Source organism: Corylus avellana, chromosome ca6 (genome assembly GCF_901000735.1).
Source record: "Corylus avellana chromosome ca6, CavTom2PMs-1.0".
Lineage (NCBI taxonomy): Eukaryota > Viridiplantae > Streptophyta > Magnoliopsida > Fagales > Betulaceae > Corylus > Corylus avellana.
In genome coordinates this window covers 7,959,008-7,976,483 of record NC_081546.1, presented here as the reverse complement: position 1 = coordinate 7,976,483, position 17,476 = coordinate 7,959,008, and the positions used below count along the sequence as shown (strand labels likewise).

Here is a 17,476-nt window from a genome sequence, read left to right as displayed (position 1 = left end):
TAGTGACATTAAGGACTTGTTTAGTTTGCGAAATGCGTATTCTATTGAGAAAATGAATAGTTATTACTGGGAATGGAAGAGGTTGGAATTGAATAATTATTTCAATTCTCTAGTTTGATAGTAACACATATTTCATAATTGGAATTGAACTAAAATTATTAAGAAGCGCGTTTAATTTCTAATTTTTCCAAATCTTCAATTAAAATAATAATAATAATAATAAAAATTGGTTAAATGTGCGGTGGCCAGCCACCACAGCATGCACTGGGGGTGGCCGCGCGCCACCCCCAGTGGGTCTTGGCCACCCCCGATGTGAATCGAGGTGGCTAAGCCAACCCGGAATCTCACCAGGGGTGGCCATGCCACCCCTAAAGGGCCTCGCTGGTCCACTGTGAGGCCCACATGATTTATTATTATTATTATTTAAGTTTGAGAGAGAGAAAAAAAAAAAAAAGTTTTTTGGAAAACCTTGTCTTCCTCTCATTTTTTAGAGGAATAATTATTTCTGTGTGGATGAGATTAGTCATTCTCAAAGGAATAACTATTCTAAGGAATAAACTCCTACCAAACAAAAGAATGACTATTCCATGAGAATAACAATTCCATTTTAAGGGTCTATTCTGCAAATCAAACGGGCCCCAAGTCCTTCAAGATTATGCATAACCCCAAACATACATGGCTTAATTGTATGTTAGACCACAACTGATATGTAAAAGATAACTTTTATGAGTTCAAGAAGGTTTCGGTTAAAACTTACTTCACGAAAATTTTCTAAATTTATGGTTTAATTCATAAATTTCTTAACTTGACCATTTTAATCGTTTGGGTATATTTCTTATTGAGTTTGCACTCACCTTCTGTATTTTTACCCTTTTTGAATGCATGCATTAGGATGGGGGAATCTGTTACGAACCTAAGTTCGCAACGCGATAAATTAGGTTTTAAAGAAACCTAAACCTTTCAACCACAAGGTTTGTAATTAGTTATTTTTATGTCTTTATTCATAACATAACCCCCTTTAAATAGATGATTCATTACATATTACATAAGAGAGGTAGAGTTGAGTCAAAAGCTCTTATCTGAATAATATCATAACCCTAATAAGTCTAGGGTTTGCCAACTTATGCCAATATAATATAAACCTAATATAGCTAGCCTAATATGGAAATGCCCGTAATAGTCATTTCGAATAGAACGCTACTACTATGGTTTTAATGTTTTTGAATAAGTGCAGCATAGCAATAAAATTTTATGAAAACAATTATTCATTTTCACTTATCTTTGTAAACCATCTATGAAGAACATTCGCTTCCGTTTTATTTATTAAGAGGTTTTGTCCCTAATCACAACATTAGATTAAACCATTCAGCTGGCATGACAGGATGACAACTCAAGCCTTGACTGCTGCATGTATAATTGACATGAGTGACAAGATTCTCTGCACATGTCTAAGTTGTTCCCACATTTTAAGAAATTTGTAGATTACTTATTATTCACATTAAAATAAATATCATTGATTCAGACCCTAATGAATACAATTCCATCAACTTCATCTGTATCCAATCCAGAGAGATGGAATTTTTGCTAGATTGTCTGCATAAATACCAATTGTTGCGAAAACTGAATGAAAAACAACTAAGAAAATTCCACTGCAGATTTTTCAATTATGTCTGAGTCCAGTGGCAGGTAACTTGAGTATATCATGAGCATAAAGTGAATGAAAAGCAGAATGGCATTGATGTAAGATGATAGAAACCATCCCAACTAAAATGCAAAACTTTAGAGGAGAACTTAGACCATCGAACTCAGAGCTGTCACTGCACTAGAACCTCGGATTCTTTTTGATAAGTAATCGAGATATTATTAAAAGCGTAAAAGGTGCTCGGGGTATGCAAGGAGTACATTAAAGAAGTCACCTAACTAGTAGGAACACTGGAACCTCGGATTTCTCTCCATAAGCTACTCTCAATAAATTGAGAAAAAGTTCAGGGGAGAGTTGGTAACTATATCATGAGACCCAACTCTCAATGATGCACCAAACTCTCCAACAAGTAATTTCCAGATATTGAGAAAGCAATTGCCTCTACTATGCAAAAGTGGGTGAAATCCACAACCAGCTCAACCATTGATTTCAACAAACCTCTAGCATCTATGGCTCCACATAAACCAAAGTTTGAATGGACAGGGAAAAAAACTTTCTTCCATTCCACAGGAATACCCACAGTTATAATATTAGGAGAAGTCATTGGATATTCAAAGATAAAGCTCTAAACAGATGAATCTGGAATTCCTCAAGTAACTTAGTAAGAAATATCCGAATAGAATAGTACAAGGAAATTTGAGACAAATCCCACATAAAAATGCTCAGCTAAATTCGAAGAGAAGTGCTTCCATTAGAATCTTCAAACAGGACATGCTACTGGCTTGTTTTTTTGTAATGCTATTAGTTAGCAAGCTTTAGCATGTTGGAGAATGAGTTAGCAAACAAAGGGTTCTCGACTAGATGACAGAGCAGGATACAGAACAAAGAAAACAGGTCCATATTTGAATAGAAACAAACCATTAGTTAGTCAAAAACAAACTACACCATATGTGAAAGCCTCAGCAAAAGTGTCAGCCCATTATTCGCATGCCTCACTTCTCCCCCTTTCTCGCTAGTTATAGTTTTCTTCTGTAATAGCTTATTCCATTTGATTCTCAGCATCAGTTCATCAGTATACAAGACGTGGCAACAAAGGAAAACTCAAATTCAATAGCCTTCACTATCGATTGCAGTGAGTCAAGCAAGGAATGGCCCCAAAGCATTTCTAAAGAAGATATTGCAGATGTAATTACCAGGTGGATCAACATACATTTGCTATCCAAAGCAATTAACAAATTTCTAAAAGCAATATTTAAAAAAAAAAAAAAAAATGGTGCTCATGGAAAGTATTTGCTATTAACAAGTAGGTGAAAGCAGCCCCCTTTCTGAGGGTCCAGAAAGGTGGCTCATCAATATCAGGCAATCTCAAAAGACATAAATAGCTTTTGTTCACTCCAGCATTAACAGTTACACAAATAAATTTGAGCCCTGAGAGAAGCTCTTCAGCCTCCAGGAGCCCATTATCATATTCACTATTTAGTCAATTGGCCAAAGCGACTTATGAATTTATAATCACAAACCCACAAATTTAGAAATTCTGTTGATGACAACAAAATTTGAGAATGTGAAACAGAACTTCCAACATACAAGAAGAAAGAAGAAAGTATGAATAGAGGCAGAATCACCAGTCACCACCATCCATAAAGCACCTGGGTGTACTTGTCTTTAAGCCACCTGAAGCTCCTCCTCAAGGATCCTTTCATTTTACCCTCCACAGAGTACATCTTATAGCTGGCAACCCTCTTCTTCCTCTGGAACTCAGGGTCACTAAAAGCCCAAGACTTTGAAGACGACCCACAAGCGCTCTTCCCTTTCTTCAGCTTCAAGTCCCTGTTGCTGCCCACCTGGGTCTGTGGATAGGAGGAGCTGTAGGACCTGAGGTCATAGGAGTTGGCTGGTCTAGGCGGCGGTGGCCCATAATAGCTCTCCATCTGCATCGACCCATCCCCATATTGCCTTGCTCTGTTGTAGTCCTCCATTGGGATTGTGGCAGAGAGATTCAGTGGTTGGTTTTTCTGGACTTCAGATTTTAGAAGCAGAGAGAATGAGAATTATTGGACCGTGGGGTCTGACAATGGATGATCTTGCTCTGCGGTTGGTTAGTTTAATGTAGTTTCTTTTTCTCTCTCTCTCTCTCTCTGACATTGGGATTGATTCCAGTTGGCGTGTTTAGTGGGGAATCATATTGTCTAAGTCAATTCTTTTGTTTTTGCTTTGTTTTTTCTTCTGTTTTTTTTACCTTCACTTGGAAAATTGGTCTTGAATTTTTCCAAACTTTACAGTTCTTGAATCTGTTTGCAGGAAAAAAAAAAAAAATCATAACTTTCCAAAAAAACTCAAAACCCTTTTCACTTTTATATCAATTCAAAACATTTTTCAACAAAAACACAAAAAAATAATAATAATAATAATAAACCTTTTGGCCAATATCTTCACCATTTTCCCATCATATTTGTTTTTGAATCTGTCAGGAGTTTTCAATATTTTTCTTGGCCCTTTTTCCTACTCGTGCTCTAAATTTTACTTTTCCAAAGAAAAAGAAAGAGATGTCTGACTGTCATGATCTTGATCGTGACTCGATTTTGTGGAAATGTCAGATATCTAAAAATCTAGATTGGAAGGAGTCCACACGCTTAGATAGATGGACCTTTTTCTTTTTGTAATTAAAGAAAGAAACGAAGTAGATGGTTGTGTGGCTTAGACTGAGATTCGATGCAATATTGCAATATTGCAATATTTAACACCTTCTAGTTGGGCAGCTCATTTTAAATACACCACCCCCACATCGTGGCAGCACATTAAAATAAGATAAAAGGTGGCTTCTTGGTGCGTGTTGGCTGGGCCGAAATAAAAATGGTACCTTTTGGAAAGTAAAATTGAGAAAAACTTAGAATTTTAGTGAAAATTTAAAAAATGACTAGTTTCACCATTATGTATAGGGTTGGTTAAACCACTTTATTTAACTATTCGAATATTTTTATTTTTTGATTTGTAGGTGGCCAAACCACACATTTTAGTCGGTGATTCGGTCACCCCTAATAACCAGTTTGGAGTAGTGCGGTCACTCCAATAGCCACTCGTTCAATTATAAGTTATATTTTTTTTGTCTCTTTTTACTGTGTTGTCACAATTTGACCTTTCATTTAAAATGAACGACCAAGATAAAAGGTATAACATTTCTTATACCTAATCTTAATGTTGCTTGTCCATCCTCCGCATTAAAATATGAACAAACAAAAACATAATTTTTTTTTTTTTTTAATTTTTTTTTTTTTTTAACCCTTTTGTTCTCCCTAAAGCTAAATCCTAAAATACTTCCTCAAACAACACTAAGCTATAAAAATATTTTTCAAATTTTTATCTTTAAAAATTGCAGGAGCAACACTTACTACTACTACTATCCTTCTGCAAGTGGGTTTTACTGAAAACCCAGATGAAATTATTGACAAAGGTCTATGACAAGAACAACTTTGGCACAACCTTCCTCACCTGTAGTGGGCCCCTTGAATTTTGTTTATACTTAAATGTAAATTATAATTTTTATGGTATATTTTGAATGTTGAATGACAAATTAAATGGGAGTGGAATGAATGAATGTAGGGTTGATTGTTTTGAGACAGCCACTCTCCAAGAAGAAGAAGAAGAATTAGAATTGGATTCGTTCTCTCAAAACACAACTACTATACGATTCCCCAACGTTTCTCATTTCCAAGACTTTCTTACACTTGCTTGCAGATCCATAAAAGGTATGCTAAAACCTTTTCTAGATTCTTCTTTCCAATTGTAATGGACTTAATCTTCCCAAGAATACCCTCGTCTCTTTGATTCCGTTCGCCCAGCGATTTCACAAACAAAAAGTAATTTTTAAACAAAATCATAAAAGGTATCTCATTTGGGATTATGTTTCTTAAAAATTACGATTCGAAGACATAAAAAAATTTGCATTTTCAAATTGCAAGCAAAGGAAGTGCCCAACGCTTTACTATACGCTTTTTAAAAAAGTGTTTTCAACTCATACATTTTGAAACAACTATTTTTTCTTTTCGCATGTTGTATCAGTCTCTTGTTTTGATTTTGTGCTCTTGTATGCTATAGTCTTGGATGCTCCTTGAAGCCTTTGAGACCATAGCAGCTTTCTTTGATGTCAAAGTTGCCAAAATTCCTATAATTTTCTCCAAAGCTTTTTTTTTTTTTTTTTTTTTTTTTTTTTTCTCTAGCAGCCTCGTCCTTCAAGTTCGAATTATTTTTGCCTCTCCTTTTCAAGTTATGGGGCTTTTGTGCAGAAACAGATTCACAATCAAGTTTCAGCACACAAGAAATAACTACTTTTACATAGGAAAAAACAACAAGTATTTTCACAGAGAGGCTATAGATACAGTATCAAGCTAAGGGCTTGAAGAGAAACAAAGAGAGCAAGCTCAGCGTCCCAGCATAATGAAATCATGTTTCAAACTCCACATAACATCCCCTCTCACACATAAACCTAGAAGTAATCTTAGATCAAAATAAGGTCAAACCAACGGCCAAAAATTCTGCAAATACCGAGGATGATTCTTAAAAGTCAGAAATACAAGGCAAACTGAAAACAAATTTTTGCAACAAGGCAAGATTGTTTTACAACCAAAATGGGAATTGGCGCCCATCTCAAATGCAGAGGACCCTAAATCCTCAATTTTTGGTAATTTCAATCCAAGCTAAGCCTTAGACCTACGAGAAATAAAGTAATAATTATGGATTCCAGATTAAAAACCATTAAGCAGGCCAAGCAAAAACTGCATCAAAGGAGATCAGCAACATTTGCTGGCAGCTCCTCAATCACCACATTATAGAACTTCTGGATGTCAAAGAGCATCCTCTCATCATCCGTGGTCACAAAATTGATGGCAACACCCTTCCTCCCAAACCGTCCACTACGACCAATACGATGGAGGTAGTTCTCAGGCTGAGTTGGAAGATCATAATTTATCACAAGAGAGACTTGTTGGACATCAATACCCCTTGCCAAGAGATCAGTGGTGATGAGAACACGGGACGAGCCAGACCTGAATTCCCGCATGATGATGTCCCTGGTATTTTGGTCCATGTCTCCATGGGTGGCAGAGACCGTATGATCACGGCTGCGCATCTTGTCTGTCAGCCAATCAACCTTGCGCCTGGTGTTCACAAAGATGACGCTTTGGGTGATTGCCAAGGTTTCATAAAGATCACAAAGTGTCTCAAGCTTCCATTCCTCCTTGTCAACATTGACATGGAATTGCTTGATACCCTCGAGGGTGAGCTCATCACGTTTAACCAGAATCCTCACAGGTTTATTCATGAACTTCCTTGTGATCTCAAGGGCCTCAGGTGGCATTGTGGCAGAGAAAACCCCAACCTGAATTTTTGGTGGCAGCAGCTGGAAGATATCATAGATCTAAAAAATTGGAACACAGATTGTTAGTCAAGTAAAAACTGACCTCTCAACACAATGGTTCAAAATTCAACTTGGAAAGGCCATGCACACATGTTTTAAAATAATAAGAGCACCAAATGCCAACACAAGTTGTACCAATAACCAGAGCATGTAATGAGCAAAATATCTTCCCTCTGTCACGAGGGAAGTAGGAGAGAAAAAAAAAAAAAGAAAGAAAAAAAACCCTCAAACTCCCATATCTAGCTAATAATTATAGGATGCACAAAAGAAGAGATTCCAATTTTAAAAAATAAAAAACAAATCATGAACCTGATCCTTGAAGCCTCGTGAGAGCATTTCATCAGCTTCATCTAACACAAACATCCGAATGTAATCAGGGCGAAGTGACTGCCTCCGCAGCATGTCAAACACACGACCAGGAGTACCAACAACAACATGGACCCCAGCAGAAAGAATTCGTTGATCCTCACGAACACTCGTTCCACCAACACAGGCATGAACCTTGACACCCAAATAATCACCTAGGGCCCGCATGACCTTCTCAATCTGTTGCGCAAGCTCTCTAGTGGGAGCAAGAACCAACGACTGGCATTCAACCAAGTCATAATCAAGCTGCTGCAGAATTCCAGAGCAAAAAGTAGCGGTTTTTCCAGTTCCAGACTGTGCTTGTTGAATCACATCAAGTCCCTTGCAGAAAGGAACTATCCCCCTTTGCTGAATTGCAGAGGGCTTCTCAAAACCTTCAAAGAAGTTCAATTCAAATATCAGCTTTAAATGTCGCCACAAGATTAAAGTCAAGTCTCAGAGTCTGTATTAGAGAAAAGAAGCAGTGACTTCTCAGGTCATACATTATAAAATTTCACTTCAAATGAAGCTCACACCACCCATTGCACATGTAAGTATACACAAACCTGAATTAGTAAAACAACTCCTAAAGTTGTGATGGGTGAGAACAAAAATAATTAGAGGATATTGCCAGAAAACCTTGATGTGCTCAGAGCTATGATAGACAAGAAATAGGACATACACACTTGGATATATCTTGGGTGTGTGTATATATATAATCTCCCCAAATATTAAAAAACTAAAATCAATGTACTGCATCATAAAAGAAACACCTACTTGGAAAGTTTGAATTTCTGGGAAAAAAAAACAGATATGGAAATTAAAGCATGATTGGGCATACCATAAGCATAGATTCCTCTTAGGAGGTTCTCCTGCAATCCCATAGCATCAAAACTGTCATAAACCTCATCATATGACGTGAAGAAATCTTGCCCATCAGCTCCAAGTCTGCTCCCACCAATTCATCAAACCAAGCATGAGTCTTTTATAGTATGCATAACATGACAAGCATGACATGCCAAAACACCGATGATGTAGAAAATGAACAAAAAGAGTACATATCACCAGCATTGCATGTGTAGTCAATGTCTGATAATTAAATAAAGAAAATTAGAAAAACAAAAAACTTACAACTCGGTCATTTTAGCATCATAGTGACGAGCATCAAATTGGGATCCCTCGGGTGCCAAACCAGCCATGACTACAAAGAGTAAACAGTAAATAGTTAACTCATAATCATGTCAGCAAACCCTAATTTCTCTATGTATAGCCATAAACTATACTTGGTGCATCTTCCCTGTTACTAAGACTTAAAATAGTATCTCAAAGCAAAATCCAAGTATCACCAAAAGATGCCAATTTGAATACACAAAACAACTGGGAAAAAAACCAAATGTATATTTTCGTAAGGCTTTTAGAGGTAAAAGGAATCCAAACACCATAACAACAAATACCCTCACAAGAATAAACACAAACAAACAAAAGTTCCAACCAAATAAACATCAGATTCTACATATTTTGAAGCAAAAATACCAAAGACTACATAAAGGGTCCACACGCTAACACTTGCACAATTACACAAAGATGATTCTTTCTCTTCCTCTCTCACTACCAAGCCAATCAGTTTGCAAAGATGACCCCAGCACATTAAAAAAGCTAGTGTATAACAGCAACATGGTCAGCATAATATTTGTGAAGCAATTTCAATGGGGAAAGGCACAAATATCATCAAAAGACTTCAGAATCCAGATTGCTATCTCTTAATTGAAATCATCCAGGGATGTTGGATGATAGAAACCACAGGTAAAGGTATATCTACATTAGTTGATTGGGTTAAAAAAAAATTTAATAAGTAATCGAGAGATGTTATTAAAAATGTAAAGCGCACCCACATACACAAGAAGCATACAAGAAAAACACCAAGCTAGGAAGAGAAAAAACAGCAAGAGAATCATGAAAACTAAGCACCAAAGGAGATAAAATTACAGTTGTCCAAAGATAAAGAGTATTGAAGAAAAAAGACGTAAGCTCCTCCAACATCTTTTCATAGTCTTCCAAACTTCTATCATTTCTTTTCCTTCAAAGACATCACAAAAGACAAGATGGCCTCATCTTCCACACAACAGAACTCTGAGTGCTACTAGCATACCACCAACAAACAAACAAGTCAACAACTCGTCTAAGCATAAGCCAGGACAGCCCAAAGAGACTGAAAAAAAAAATTCCAATTTCTCATATACAATACCTATCGACCACAATACATGCCGCCTTCCCAAAATACCAGCCAACCCTTCCAAGTCATCAAAAATAAATACCCACAAGAACCAATTCCGACTTGACCAGCTTACTCTTCAAACTAGAGACAACTTTGAAGCATATTGAGCACGTAGATAGCGAAGGTGGTCAGGCATGGCCCCACAACAAACCAAAGTGTCATCCGCAAATGGCAGGTGTGAAATGTTAACCACACCAAAGTGTCTAGACCCCACAAAAAAGCCTAAGAGAACACCCCCATCAACAATTGCACAAAGCATTCTACTTGAAGCCTCCATAACAATGACAAAGTGTAAAGGCGACAAAGGATCTCCTTATCTCAGATCATGGGAGCTACGGAAGAAATCCGACAGATTACAATTCACCAAAACAGAAAAGGGCACAAAAGAAATACAATGTGCCATCCAAGGGGCCATTTATCCCCAAAACATCACCTCCTCAACAAGTAAAGTAAGAAATCTCAATTGACATTATCGTAGACCTTCTCATATCTACCATGCAAAGCACCCATGGCTCACCAGATCTGATCCTACTATCTGGACATTCATTAGCAATGAGCACGAAATCAAGGATTTGCCTACCTTTGACAAAAGCGTCCTAGAGCTTCGAGATAATCTTCTCCAAAATACCTCACACACTCTTTGATCTTCTCCATGACCCTCTTATCCCACATGACCAAAATACCATATGAGGCCCCTCTAGAGGCTGAGTAGCACCAATTGACAAACACCCCCACAAGCTATGCACAACATTGCTGGAAACAAGCTCCAAATTTGGATTCCTACACACAAATAATATCCGCCTTCCACTATCTAATCAAATTTCTGACTCTCAAGCGCTTGTCACCCTCATCCAACCCTCTTACATTCCATGATAGCAATTTGGGCTTCATAAATAACCACTTGTAGCCCTTCCCCTAACTCTACCATGACATGTGCTATTGTTGTTCACTTCATAATTAATGGAGCAAAATAGCCTTCTTAATTCTCTACAACCTTTTTTTCATTTTCAAGAAAGAGGTGGACGCCTAATTAGAGCAGCTCACTTCAATGTCCGTAAACAAGGCCAAAACTTCTCTTCAAAACCCTTGCTAAAAAGCTGCACAAAATGGCAAACTTCCTTCAATATATGCAGGACCCAATCAGGCATGGACCCTGTACAGTTCTGTTTAGCTACTATCAGACGAGAACTCAATGGAATGGGCTCCTCCAAAGAGAACAAATCCACATCCATGTGGGGCCAATTAACTAAAGAAACACTACTGGCATTACCTCCCCCTTCGCATCCAGTCAACTCAGCGAAATCAGAATTTTTTCCTCTCTCTACCCTAGCAATGCCTCCCTGCAATACATAAAGAGAAGAGAGAACAAAGTTCAGCAAAAGGACCCGCTTGCCCCTTTTAGCAACCAATGGCCTACATCTTGTCTATCACCCTTTTCCCAAATCTTTGCCTCTCCCTCAAGCTCTCAGCCCTTCTCAGATCCTCTTGTTCACTATCACATGGAACACAAGAAGGCCAGCCTCACCAAGCTCAAGTCTAGCACTGAATGTGTCTCCATCAAAATCTACAACCAAGGTTATAATATAATCCAAGATGTTTTTGGGGCATGGGGGTTGGAGGTAATCACTTTCTTAGAAATCATTCAATTTTGTTAGGCCCATATGTGATGATATGTTGTGTTGGCATATTTAGTTGACAAAAACACTAGTAGTTTAGGTCTATGTCTAAATGGATCGTGTGAAATTGAAGATTGGAAATCTATTGAACGTGATTTTGAAGACACCATCATCATTGCATGATTGATCTCAAATTTAGGAAAGTGACTCAGAGAACTAAGATAGTAACATTAGGAGATTAATATGGACCATCCATGGCTTAAGGTTAAACTGTTGCGGAATGAACCAAAAAAAGCCAAACAGACCTCCAGATTCTAAACAATCCAAAGCAGGCCAAACAGGCCAAAACTAAGGACCAACCAGGCTAAAAACGGGCCATTACACAATACATGTGATGGGCCAAAAACAGACTAAATGTATTCAGCTCAGTTCAATTTCTTCCATACAATCGATTTGATTAGACGGCCGGATTCTAACCACCGATACCGTCAGTTCTGCTGTCAGATTAAGGCGAACACCGACCAATACTATGGTGCTCACCCTTAATCACAAAAACAAGCAGGAAAAATTTACCACCAACAAATCAAGCAACCTAGTTAACGAGTTACAGCATATTTGATAAACTAAACCACATGTGATCCTGTGGCATAAGGTACTAAAACCACGCTAGGTGGAAAGCATAAAAGCAAGTTTTATAGATAAATGTACAAATTATATTAAATACATGGATAATTTATTTGTTGCAAGACCCCAAGCAAAACCAGACAAATTAGCCACGGGCCATCATACAATCGATTCAGATGATATCAGATTGGTAAGAATTGAGAAGAAACATATGAGATGAAAAGATCAAGAAAAAGAAAATTATAAATCACAAGTATATCGTCGTTTACTTTTCAGAGACAGAAAAAACAAGACCAAAAACTGAAACAACCGAAAAGGCTGTATTATGGTCTCTTAAAACAATCGAAGTTTCTGGGTTCACTTCTTTTCTCGGAATCCAAACAAAGCCCAACAAGATTATCGATCTACTCACCATGAAAAGCAATCCGTACAAACAAACAATCTATAAGCAAAGCTCAAGCGAACAAAGTAAAGTCCCAATTTTAAACAGTGTAAAGCTAAAATCTAACAGAGGAAAGAAAGAAAGCACCTGAAAGCGATTGTGAGAGCTTAACGAAGCGAGACTTTGCGGTTTGTATGTGGCCTTTTAGGGTTAGGGTTTCCCAAACTCCTCGGATCTTTGTTCGGAGGAGTTAAGGATGGAAAAGAGAGATTGACACTGGCTAGTAGAAGAGACTAAGAGGGGATCTTTTTTTTTTTTTTTTTTTTTTGGTCAGTTGCCGGATTTACCCCTGGTACTTCGCTGTTATTCCTTTAGGGTCTGGACTTTTGACACGTCTGCGTCACTGTTTTGCTCGTTCTGATCTCTAAATTCTAATCCATTATGCTTTGGGACTTTTATTTATTTTTTTCATTTTAAGATGGAGCTTTTTTTTTTTTTTTTTAAATAATTTTAAATATTTTGTGTTTTGAGTTGGATATTAATATTTTTGTCTTAAAAAGAAAATATATATATATATATATATTAAGTAAAGCCTAAAGTCATTTTGTTGTCACCATTCACTCCTAAATTAACTTAAAGAAAAATATTATATACTATATTTTTAGAGACATGTAATTGTGCAATAAAAAGATTATTTTTTGCCCATAAACGTCTTAGGTGGCAAGAGACCATAAGTTCATCAGTGGATGGGGTTGCAGCAACTATGAATGTGGCCTATGATATCTTGCCACATAAGACTTTTATAGGTAAAAAATTGTCTTTTTATTATTTTATATCATTTCTCATATTTTTATTCCACAACTATCTCATAATGTTGACGTGTCAATCATGACCAATGACTAATTCAATAATTAATTGAAACCGTTGCATTAATATTATAGGATAAAAATATTTCTTAATATTTCTACCATTAATGTCAATTTAATATTAACCTTAAACAAAGTACACATTTATGTTGGGTATAGTTGATTGCTTTAAGTGGGCATCTATATAATCAGTGAAGCAGTGAGCAAATGCACAAGACATTCCTTCCTCCCCACCAACCAATAGGGCCATAGGGGTGGGCCCGGTGCCCTCTTTCTGTACGGCTAGAGAGAGGTAAAGAAAAACCAATCTCTTTAGATCTCTCCAGAAAAGGAAAAGAAATTGTTTGTTTGTATTTTTTTTTTAAAAAGTGAAAAGGAAAAGAAATTTTAGTTGGCGTAAGGTTAGATTATTAAAGGGAGAAAAGAGGGAAAGAGATATCAGTTGGATCTAGAAAAGGAAAAGAAATGACAAAAAGCTGTTTACAAGCTCATTCTTTAACATTATTTAAAGGTGTTAAGAATTAAAGTTGGTTTGATAGATTTTGAAGATTAAGACGAGAAACAACGAGATATCACATAATTAACAAAAACTATAACTTAATTAATCAATAATTAACATCAACCCTCTTAAGATTCATCCTAGAAATCTTAAACAACAAACTCACACATTAAACTACGAAAGTACATCTTAAACGGTAGCTAAACTGAAATTAAGCACAGATACACTTCTCTAATCAGATCCAGCTTATATCCTGTTATTAAATGTATGTTGTAGTTTAATTGACTGTCAAGATTGAATTTCTCAAAATCTCTTTTTATTTTTTCTCTCCTATTAAAAGCTTCTAAAAGTAAGTTAACTTTAAGATTCAATCTTGGTCGTTGATTAAACTACAACATATATGCTGTTATTTTAAGCCGGATCCCCTCTAATCTTGTTTTCAATTCTTCTACAAACCCGTCATTCATCGTAAACTCCAAGGTCTCAAGCAAAGAAAAGCTTGGGTCTTTTTATGGAGGAAGCATCTTCCTCTACCATATTCACCAAACACATAAACCCATTAACTAAATACATATATACCCACACCACACAAATCTAAAAAATAATAAATCAGTGTGCCATAATTAGTAGAAACTCAAAGAGAAGAGTGTTAGAATCTTAATTACATTTTAATCTTGCTTTAAGTCATCTTGCTCAAAGCACTCCCTTCTATTGTTCTCCTCTCATATCTCTCATATTTCCTTCCATTCTTCCCTTTCTCTCTTTAGAAGTTGTTAGATCGTGTTTGAAGGTTGAGGCGCACAAAATGTGTGATGCCCCAAAATTTCGTAATAATAATACAATCATTTGAAAGTAAATCGTTGCATTAATCACTCTCATAATGCAACCGTTAATTGCAATGGTTTTATAACTTTTTTATTTGAAAAGCAACCAAAAATCCAACTTATAGTTTCTGGCCAAACGTTCGAGGCTAGACAACACCGAATGTTCAACCTAAACCGTAGAACCGTTGGGTAATAGTACACCTAATGTTCGATGTCAGTCTGAAGAACAATTTTAACTCATTATCCACATATTCTAGCATGATACACGCGCGTCCCTCCCCCGGTAAATCTCCATCCTTCGCCCTTCAACCTCGGAGTGCTTTTATATTTGATGTGTTAATCAAAAAGTTTCTACTTCGTCAACAAAATCTTTGTGTTGATTGTACGGTGGTTTAGATTTTGTGGTTTGTGATTTCATAATTGATGCAGAATTTTACTTGCTATAATTTCTGCATATTGCTGTGCTTGGGGTTAAAACCCTTCCTTTCAGGGACGGTTTACATATTGCATCCCGACGTGACCTAGCTAAGGGATAAACTCCTTGGGGCTTTTAATTTTATGTTACAAACAAGTTTTCATATATATATATATATATATAAATATATATATATATATATATATATAAAAGCCTTAAACATTCCATTCTTTCTCATCAAATTAGACATCTCTCTCTGAAAAATTTGGATTTTCACCTTCAAATTCCTCAAACCTTGAAGGTAATTTTCTTTTCCTTGGTATTTTCTTTTTGGGTTATGCATTTTACATGATTCTAGGGTTTAGGTTTTCGGATTTGGGGAATTTTTTTTTTTCGCTGTTTTGTCTGTGCACAGCTACTATATCCCATGGTTTGTTCTAAATTCAAGAAAAATAAATAAATATATAGTAGTCAACATGATTTAGGTCAAGTTCTAAATGCCATTTAGGTCAAGAACACAACCTCATCATCCGAATAGGATCCTCTCCATGCAGTTAAAATGAAGTTTCACCATCTATCTGAGATCTAATTTCTTCGTTTTTGGTTCATATAAGCTTATAATATATTTGGATTAATCGAAGAAGGTTTGTTCATACTAATTTTAACAATATATATAGGGTTGAAAATATTAAAAGATGTGATCATTAATTAGTGAAAGTTTAGAAAGTATAATTAAACGAGTCATGAGAATCTAATCATTTTGGACATTATGAGCACAATTTAACAGTGAAAGTAGAAAATTGCCTCGGTTTGTCACACAAGATCTCAATCTTCTTCTGATGCAAAAATGCTTATAGTTATAGTTTTAGATTATTCCAACCAGACACCATAAAAGTAATAAGAAAATGCAACCAAAATCTGGAAACATATATGCTTATAGTTACATCCATACAAACTCTAAAATCCCATTAAACAGTATTTTACAAGCTATATATTGGGAACAAATGAAGTTCATTCACAACAAAGAATATACACACTTTTGATAGAACACCAGATGCAACAAGCATCCTAATACAACTATATTCACAACCCTACTCAATTCTCTAGAAGCTATAACAGCAAAAGAAATTCTTTGAAGAAAAAATCAACAACCTTAGACCTTCAGGAAGACCATCAGCTACAAAAATTGATTCAATTCTGCTACAAAACCTCTCAACAGCAAACAGAACAGGAACCTTCTCACAAACATTTTCAAGGAGATATGCTAAAGACCAAAAAAAAAAAAAAAAAACCCAGCAACGTTCAACAGCTACAAAAGAATAACAGTCTCACAGGCTCCAGCTAGCAGAAATCAACAGGCTACAGCAGATCAAAAAAAACCTGTTAACTCAGGATTAGTTGACAAACATAAAAACAATATTATGCAAAAGAAAAAAAAAAAAAACAAAAAGATAAACCAAAATTCTCCTCGGCGGCCGGTTCTCACCTATATATATTAGCATGTGGGTTGGATCCTGGAGAACCACCAAGAATTTCTGGATCTTCATGGCTTGTTGTTATGATCAGAACAATTGATTACTAAGAGAGGAACAGAAAAGGGGGCTGTTATGGCTTAATTACTCCAACTCCTTTGGTTTCCAACATTTTCACCATTAGATCATGTCAAATTAACACCTTCCTCCTGTAGGAATTTAGAAAACAATAATATTGCAATCACAAATATTATAACCATCCATATATCCACGGCATCACGCATAGTTGTATAGTAGACAGTAAAAAGTTAAAAACTCTCCTTTCTCTGCTACCCTTTTTCTCTTTTCATCTGTCCATAAACTCACCCTGAAAGGTCATATTTGACACCTTACGTCCATTTATTTTAAAGAAGAAAATTAAAAAAGGAGCAAAACTGTAGAAGAATAGATGTTCTTCAAATGGTTATGACATGCCAACCAACCAAGTTAAAACCTTAACAGTTTTTGATGAAAGTACAAACATAGTACACGACCAAGAATTCAGCTGTTACTGGTTTTTTTCCCCCTTTTAGTTCTGAAATCAAGCAAATAGCTGACAAAGTGACACTTCGGCACACACACACACACAGATCCACATAATTAGGGCAAGACATATCAAACATAACGGATCTGAAATGACCTCAACCATTTTTTATATATATATAGATGAAATTCACAGAGACAGAAAGAGAGAGAGAGAGGTGGTGGGGTGACAGATAGAGAGTAAGCACGCAGAGCTTCAAGCATGAAAGCCAGCATGCAAGAAAAACCATGTGTGCTCACTCTCTTCTGTCACCTCCCTTACCCAATAAAAAAAATAATAATAAAAAAAAAAAAGATCGGCTGCTGCTTGCTTGCTAGCTTGTCTGGAATTGCACAAGACAAAGCCTCTATATATCTTCCCCAAAACCCAACAGTCAGGCTGCTTCATCTGTTTGAAGCAAAGCTTGTTTTTGTTGTGAGAAGAGGTGAAGGGTGTGTTGGGATTATATAGAATCAGAAAGCTAGAGAGAGAATTGGTTGCATCACCGATGGAATAAATGTGGGTTTATCATCTATTCGTC

The 17,476-nt window shown here is 36.3% G+C and overlaps 2 protein-coding genes across 2 annotated transcripts; both read right to left on the bottom strand.

Annotated features, from left to right (window-relative positions):
- Positions 1 to 2,946: 2,946 nt before the first annotated feature.
- LOC132184851 (uncharacterized) lies at positions 2,947 to 3,773 on the bottom strand. The gene has a single exon (XM_059598627.1). The coding sequence runs from the start codon at positions 3,619 to 3,621 to the stop codon at positions 3,271 to 3,273; it is 351 nt and encodes a 116-aa protein (XP_059454610.1). The 5' UTR covers positions 3,622 to 3,773; the 3' UTR covers positions 2,947 to 3,270.
- A 2,375-nt stretch (positions 3,774 to 6,148) lies between these two features.
- On the bottom strand, positions 6,149 to 12,579 carry LOC132183612 (eukaryotic initiation factor 4A-14). Its single transcript, XM_059596966.1, has 5 exons — positions 12,445 to 12,579; positions 8,532 to 8,601; positions 8,242 to 8,348; positions 7,365 to 7,795; positions 6,149 to 7,055 (listed from the first exon to the last, which is right to left on the bottom strand). Exons 2-5 carry the CDS (start codon positions 8,597 to 8,599, stop codon positions 6,420 to 6,422), a joined length of 1,242 nt encoding a protein of 413 aa, XP_059452949.1. The 5' UTR covers positions 8,600 to 8,601; positions 12,445 to 12,579; the 3' UTR covers positions 6,149 to 6,419.
- Between the last annotated feature and the right edge of the window lie 4,897 nt (positions 12,580 to 17,476).

Bases quoted from the DNA above. Each gene is read 5' to 3' on its own strand.
- LOC132184851 (XM_059598627.1), bottom strand. From the start codon at position 3,621: ATGGAGGACTACAACAGAGCAAGGCAATATGGGGATGGGTCGATGCAG.
- LOC132183612 (XM_059596966.1), bottom strand. From the start codon at position 8,599: ATGGCTGGTTTGGCACCCGAGGGATCCCAATTTGATGCTCGTCACTAT. The intron at 7,796-8,241 runs GTATGCCCAATC...ACTTCTTTGAAG, and splicing joins AAGAGGAATCTATGCTTATG to GTTTTGAGAAGCCCTCTGCA. The intron at 7,056-7,364 runs GTTCATGATTTG...CCAATTTTTTAG, and splicing joins CACGAGGCTTCAAGGATCAG to ATCTATGATATCTTCCAGCT.